Source organism: Frankliniella occidentalis, unplaced genomic scaffold (assembly GCF_000697945.3).
Source record: "Frankliniella occidentalis isolate FOCC.00 unplaced genomic scaffold, Focc_3.1 Scaffold27, whole genome shotgun sequence".
NCBI lineage: Eukaryota > Metazoa > Arthropoda > Insecta > Thysanoptera > Thripidae > Frankliniella > Frankliniella occidentalis.
The window spans coordinates 6,202-13,154 of record NW_026267157.1 but is presented as its reverse complement, the minus strand read 5'-3'; the positions used below and the strand labels follow the sequence as shown (position 1 = coordinate 13,154).

General features: G+C 38.6%; 1 protein-coding gene across 1 annotated transcript; it reads right to left on the bottom strand.

Annotated features, from left to right (window-relative positions):
• Positions 1-1,147: 1,147 nt before the first annotated feature.
• LOC113212231 (uncharacterized) lies at positions 1,148-3,832 on the bottom strand. Its single transcript, XM_052265452.1, has one exon. The coding sequence runs from the start codon at positions 3,830-3,832 to the stop codon at positions 1,148-1,150; it is 2,685 nt and encodes an 894-aa protein (XP_052121412.1).
• Positions 3,833-6,953: the final 3,121 nt, after the last annotated feature.

Below are 6,953 nucleotides of genomic sequence, written 5' to 3'. Positions count from 1 at the left end.
AGAATCTGAAACAACAATAAAATTAATATATTAGTGGTACACATCAACTGTCAACCCAATACTGTATAAGGGATATTCGCTGATTCCCACCTGATATGTTGGGCATCCGATGACTCCTAAATAGATAGGTAGGTTTGACTTGACGCGCCACTGCTGGGAAAAGAGGGCTGGGAAAATACAACCGTGTCTTCTGCTCAAGGAGGCAGTTAAGAATAACCTCATTGCTTTAGTAAGACCCTTTTAGTAATGTAAGTTCTAAAATTTATATAAAACTGGTATGAAATGTATCTGTAATGCAAAATAAAGAAAAAATTATTCAAATTTATTAACAAAGTTCGATGCTACTTGATTTAAAAGATAGAAAATAAAACTACCACTCACAATTTTGCTTTGGCTAATCACATTAAACTATAGCCAGGTATCTATTGGCTGGCTCTTCCATTCCTGTCTCCATCTGACAATAACTTAGTATCACATGTCTTGCACCTGCAGAAGGAAGGAAAATTAATATATTAGAGGTACACATCAACTGTCAACCCAATTCTGCATAAGGAATATTTGGTGATCCCCACCTGGTATGTTGGCCATCCGATGACTCCAAGAAAATGTATATATTGGTACCAAAGAACAAATATTCAAAAAACAATTCATGTGCTGTCATGCCATAGCACAATATGTTCCATGCATACTTGGCAGTAGATTGGTGCTGATAATTTGTAACGTGGCGAGTCAGTTGTTCCTCTCATATTAAATTTGGCAAGCTTTAATAGAAAACCACTCCTTTAAGGCAACTAGAAACTTCACATGTTGCTTCTAAAACAGCTGATGGAACCAAAACAAAAAATTAAAAACAATGAGAATAACCAGACTAGAGGGACAAGTACTAAATTAATTACTTACAATCAGCAAATATGTGAAGGCTGATTAACATGTTGTTCTGATATCAAAGATGCTTCCTCTCCTTTATTGCAAGTTGATTCCTTAGATTATTTTGTGACGTCTCTAATTACAATAGAAAAACAAATTAACAGATAAATAAATAAATAGATAAAGACTAAAAAAGGAAAGGTTTTACTATTAAAAGTATTTAAAAGCTTACCAATGAAAACATGGGTGTTGAGTTGGTATGGGGAATGTTGAGCAACACTTAGAGAATCTGGGTTCGAGGGGCAAGATACATATCCCCTGATTTAAGGTTCCAAGAAGCGATGGGTCTGAAGTTTTCCAGGGACAATACATTTCTTAAGAAAGGAGCAGAAGTTTCATCGGCAGATATTTTGTATGCATTATACTTGCCACTCAGGGTACTTTTCCATGGTTTGAGTGCAAAGTATGCTGTTCTTTTGTCAACAACATAAATATCTGTTATGATGGCAAATTCTGGAACCCTTGCCTGAGGTTCTTTAAAAGCTAAGAACAGGCCAGGGCGATACTCTTCGCCATTGATCATGGCCATGTTTGTGACAGAAAATTGAGTAATGCCAGCCTCTTCAAGCAGGTTTCGATGTTCAACATTCTCTAGTGACATTTCTGTGGTCGAACCAAACTCCATCATTGTATCATCATCATCTTCAGCTGTAGATATGATGGACCAAAGATGGCTGAGTTGAAACATTTGAGCCATGGTCTTGGGAGGATTCTTGAAATTGCAGCATATAGCTGCATACTGCCTGAATATTTTTAAACTTCCCTCAAACTTGGCACACCAAAACCTTACAATGGGACCAAATCTTTTCATAAGGTAAACATAATGTTTGAGATGATGAAGCTTGTTGAAGAGGTGTATATTTAAAGGTTTCTCTTGTTCTGCAGGCTCAGGTTCGTTGACGCCGAGGTCTTCATTTTCATTTTCTTCATTTTCTTCACTATCATCCAAAAATACATCTTCTTCCTCATCTTCATCCCCCCTATTTTGAGTGGGTGCAGTGTTTGCTTCATTTGGATCACGCACAAACAGCCTCTTGAAATTATCAAGCAGTTTAAAAATTAAACTGTCCAGTTCAACCAAATCAGCTTCAGAAATTTCAAAAGAAAAGACAATTTTCATAATGTCTTGGGTAATGAAAATAAGCTCCATATGCTCATCACCCTCAGGCACGTAAGGACCAACAAGAAATGGGAACACTCTCATTAAGCACCAAAGGTTGGTCCCACTTTGCCTCAGTGGTTTACCAGTGGTTATCATTTTCATAACAAAATTATCTTTAGGCTTATTTTTCGAATCTGGTATACCATAAGAAAATCCAGCAATGTCGCTATTAAAAGTCCTAAGATTGAACAACTTTCTGATTTTCACAAAATTTCTCAGTACGTATTTCAAAATTGCCGGGACAACTCCCTCAAGTAGGTCATGAAATGCGTCAAAAACACTTCCATTGACACAATGAAAAAATGGACAGTCATTGAGACAACACTCATCTTTAACCCCATACTGTGTTGAGAGACTGTAATCCTCTTTCACTTCTCGTACTTGATTGTCATGCTCATGTTTCGTTCTCAAAGGCGCTTCCTCATTGCCATTTTCTCTAAAATCTCCACGGTTTATCATACAAATTCTGCAAAAATGTAAAGCAGAAGAAGAGAGGAAACCAAGAAGCTCGTGGGCAGCAAGTGTGTCAGCACATACAGCAACAAGAATGGCTCTTAAAGTGAAGGGAGCACCATCTAGAGTGATCTCCACACCCTCCTCAGAGCCAAGTTTTTTCATTTCTTCTACAAAGTGGAATAAAACTTTCTTAAAGGCCCCTTTCTTCTTGAGATCTTGACTATAGGCAAGAGCCAGTAGATGAATTGAGGAAAGCCTAGACTTAGCATGTGCAGATCCATTCAAAATTTGAAAAAAAAATACACCAAGCTTGTGAATTACAGTCTTTGAACCTAAAGGAGCAGCTATTTCCAAATCATCATAGAAAAGAATGATGTGTAATACATTTCTGTGTCTCTGAAGAAATGGATGGTCCTTGCAATCTGATCCATCAACATAGGATCTCAGGACACCATCATTACTGAGTAGATCCTTAAAAATGGCATTACGTTTACTCTTATTTGACAAGATTAGTTTCATTGTTTCAATAATGTGCACATATTGAAAGGACTCAGTAACTTGGGTTGGGACAAACTCATTGATCTTGGGGTTTAATCTATTATCAACTCTTGTGTCCAGGAAGTATTCTTTTGGAATCACTAAACCATACTTTTTTTCATAAAATTTTAACTGATTTTCAACTGTTTTTAATTCTTTGAATGGATCTTCTGGGACGTTGATTTTGGTCCACACTTCATTAATATCATCTTCAAGCATTCCTTTAGCTTTGAGAGCAGCCGACATCTTCTCAAATAGAATTTGATTGTGTGCTGTAACAAGTTTGTCATACCCCTTTTGGAATCTCTGAATTGCTGCGTTGGTTAAACGAGCAGTGGACCGGAGCTCCATAACAATTTCCCCTGCAACTTCAGTCAAGCCCTTGGATGGCGGTTTATTACACGCATCCGTATCCATTGATCTTGTAGTGTCACTAGCCGATGCATTTCCCATCTCTTCATTATCGTTGCCTATCTCATCATCATCACATACACTTGATGCACTAGGTCCAGCACAAAAACTAGCATCCATGACTTCGGGTTCATCTTGATGACTTGAAACCATGTGTCTAATCAATGAGGTTTTGTGGTCAAAGAGGAGATTGCACACACTACATACAAATGAAGAAATTCCCCAGTGTTGGTTGCGGTAGTGTTCATTCAGGCTCTCTGCAGATTTGTCATTTTCCAGCTTAAACCTTTTGCCTAAGTCGGGGCACTGAGCACAGCTAAACAGACGCCTCTTAGACATTTTCAATCAATCTGAAACAGGAAAAAAAGGTAAATTGTTAGGGTAAAATGACAAAGTACGAATTAACCAAAGTAATTTAAAAGTTACATCTCACTTTAATGTCAGCAAAGCGAATTAGACATGAGTAAGAACCGGTAGAACCAGAGTCGCACGGGACGCCTCCAAACCAAAAAGAGCAGCTCATGAAATCTACCCTGAGTACCAAAATAAATCTGAAACAGGAAAGACAGGTGATATAGGTTAGGATGAAATGGGATGAAGGGCAGCAATGAGTAGCAAGATAACATAAAATAACATCTTACTTACGTGACTGTGAAGCAAAGTAAATATAAGCAAGAGCTGGTAAAAACTGTTACAAGAAACGCCTCCACACTGACGAGAGCCGCTTGAGAAGTAAACCTATAGCGCCCAAACAAGACACGCAATGTGCCAGTACAAAAACATCACGTAACTACGAAAATGACGATTTAAGTGAGATATCCAGCGGCAACTTCACTCACGCTAATTTCGAAACACTATCTGATACTCATTCAAGTTGAAGTGAACGTTCAATATCCAGAAAGTTTCCAAAAGGTTCTCGAAAGCACGAGTTTTCCAAACCTGGTCACCACAAACGACAACAACAACAAGTGGGTGCGGGGCTGGGCTGGGCTGGGGCGAGGGCGAGGGGGAGGAGGGACCACCGACGGAGAAAGAAGAAAGAAAAGAATCAAAAGGCGCCGGAAACAGTATAGATTAACAGATCAAATCGATCAAATCGTGCACATCTTCTAGTTTTCTTGATAAAGATAATTATTCTGGACTTGTTGGTAAGCCACAGAGGTGTACAAAATCGATTTACATAGTGGTTTTTTGAACTGTTTCCGGAACTTTGTTATTCTTTTCTTTCTTTTTCCACCCTCGGAGCAATGTTCGTGGTGGGGGTAGGGAGAGCCAAAAGCCCTTCTGGCCAAGTTCTGGCCCTTTTATGTTTTGGCTAGATTTCATAATGTGTTCTGATTCTACGGGAAAATATTGACTGAACAGAGGAACGTTTTAATTTCAGTAAAAAATGAATAAGAAATGGAACTCCGGAATCGTTCAAATCAAAATGGTGCATAATTTGACTCTGGACAGTTGGTACGCTCGACTTGTTTTCCGGACTCCGCACGAAGTATTCAAATTGAAACGGTTTCCACATTGTGAAGAGAAAGAGGAGTCGTTTGCAGCTCGTCGTCGAAAATGTCTGTAGAAATTTCCTTGAATGTGGATGGGCGCATTGTGGTGGTTGATATAGAGCCAAACTCGTTGCAAGCATTGAAAGATGAATTTAACGAGTACTGTAAGGAAGACGAGGCATTAAAATTACGACGTGCGTCTTGGGCCCCCACGTACAGTATGTATGGCGACGACGAGGTCCTCAAGGAAGTAAAGAGAAAACACCTCTTCCGCGGAGGGGAGACAGTCGTGATAAAATGGATATCCTTACACCTAACAGCACCATCGGTAAGTCATAAAACCTTGTAATGACGCGTTGGATGTCAAAATGCGACATACATTACATATTTTTGTTATATCTGGCATCGCCCCCGCCTCCTCTAGGAAAACGTGGTTTCTCATGAACGCCATTTTTATGACTTGTTACGAGGTCACGAATTTCGCACTTTTATGTGGTCACAAGTGAAAACATTGTGTTCCCATGATCAGTTCCTCGATCACCCTCTCTTTTTTTGACTAGTCCGAAACCCAATTTGCCTAGTTTGAGATTTTCGATTGAAAGCTTTGAAAAAGCTTATTTTTCTTGTTATAATATTTTCAGACTAGGTTGATGCAAGAGTTGCATCTCTTTGCTCCCTCCCCTGTCCTCCCTCATCCAGAACAAATCTCAATTCATAATAAGTTGTATGTGGATTTCAAGAAAACTTTTTTTCCAGAATAATGAGGAACCTCAAAAATCTAAAACCATGGAGTCAGGCCAAGCTAAAACTCCATTTTCGGCGAGGGTTGATGAGTCAAGTAGCACTACCAGTAAAGTGTTAACGGGCAAATCAAAGAACAACGGAAAACATGATAGTTCTAATGTGCCAAATAAGAAAAAAGTTGAAGAAAAGAATGTGGGACTCAAAAAAACCAAACAAAATGTTTCGCAGGAAGACAGTGATCAAGATACTGACACGGTAATGGGAGAAACAAAAGATGCTCAATATAAAAGTTAAGTAATTTAACAGTTTTAAAACATGTTGTTTTTGTTGCAGGATACATTTAATTTTTCTGAATCTGGTGACTCGGACTATGGGCTTGTTGAGGAATATTTCAGTAAGAAGCAGTGGGGAGAAATGACGAAAAAAGAAAAGAAAGAGCACCAGAAGAAATTTGACCACCATGAAGAACAGCTCAAACTCGGTAAATTTATTAAAGGGCCCCTTTAAATCACATCAAAGGTCTTGTTACTTACACTTTTTTCATTTCAGGAGTAGTGAATACACCTTACCAGCCCAGTATAATTCGTAGGAATAGCTCTAGCAGCAACAGCGGAAGCTCATCCCCAACTCAAAGCAGAGCAGGAAGCAAAAGAGGGCGTGAACAGATGAATACAGATTCAGATAGTGACGATGATGATGATGATAGAGATGCAAATAAAAATGAGAAGGCAGGCAGCAACAGAGAAAGCAGAAGCAGTGAAAATGTAAGGAACATATCCTACTAAATACGGTACTTGCTCTCCGCTGGCTTCACTAAAATTTTATTGTTTCTTAGTTAAATCCTCGAATAAGGTGCTCTTCCAATAGTGAAGTTTTTTGTTTGAATCTAGTTACTAGTACAAGCAAAGTAACTCAGAAAACAAATTTTTGGTCTGCTACTGAGAATTTTTGACAAATTCAATCATGAGACAGTCCCATTTTAAAAATAATTTTGGCATTTCCAGTAAACGTTTACTTTTACCTAAACAAATTTTCTCCACAAAATATAGGTGCTACGGAAAGATAATGGCCAACCTAGCAGCAGTAGATCAACCCCAAGTGCAAATAGGACTTTCCTTGATAAGAATGAGGTGATGAAGATGAAGCCCCGTTTACCACAAGTAAGTTCTGCTTTCATTAATACTTTGAGGAAATTTTATTGTTTATAGATACTTTCTATA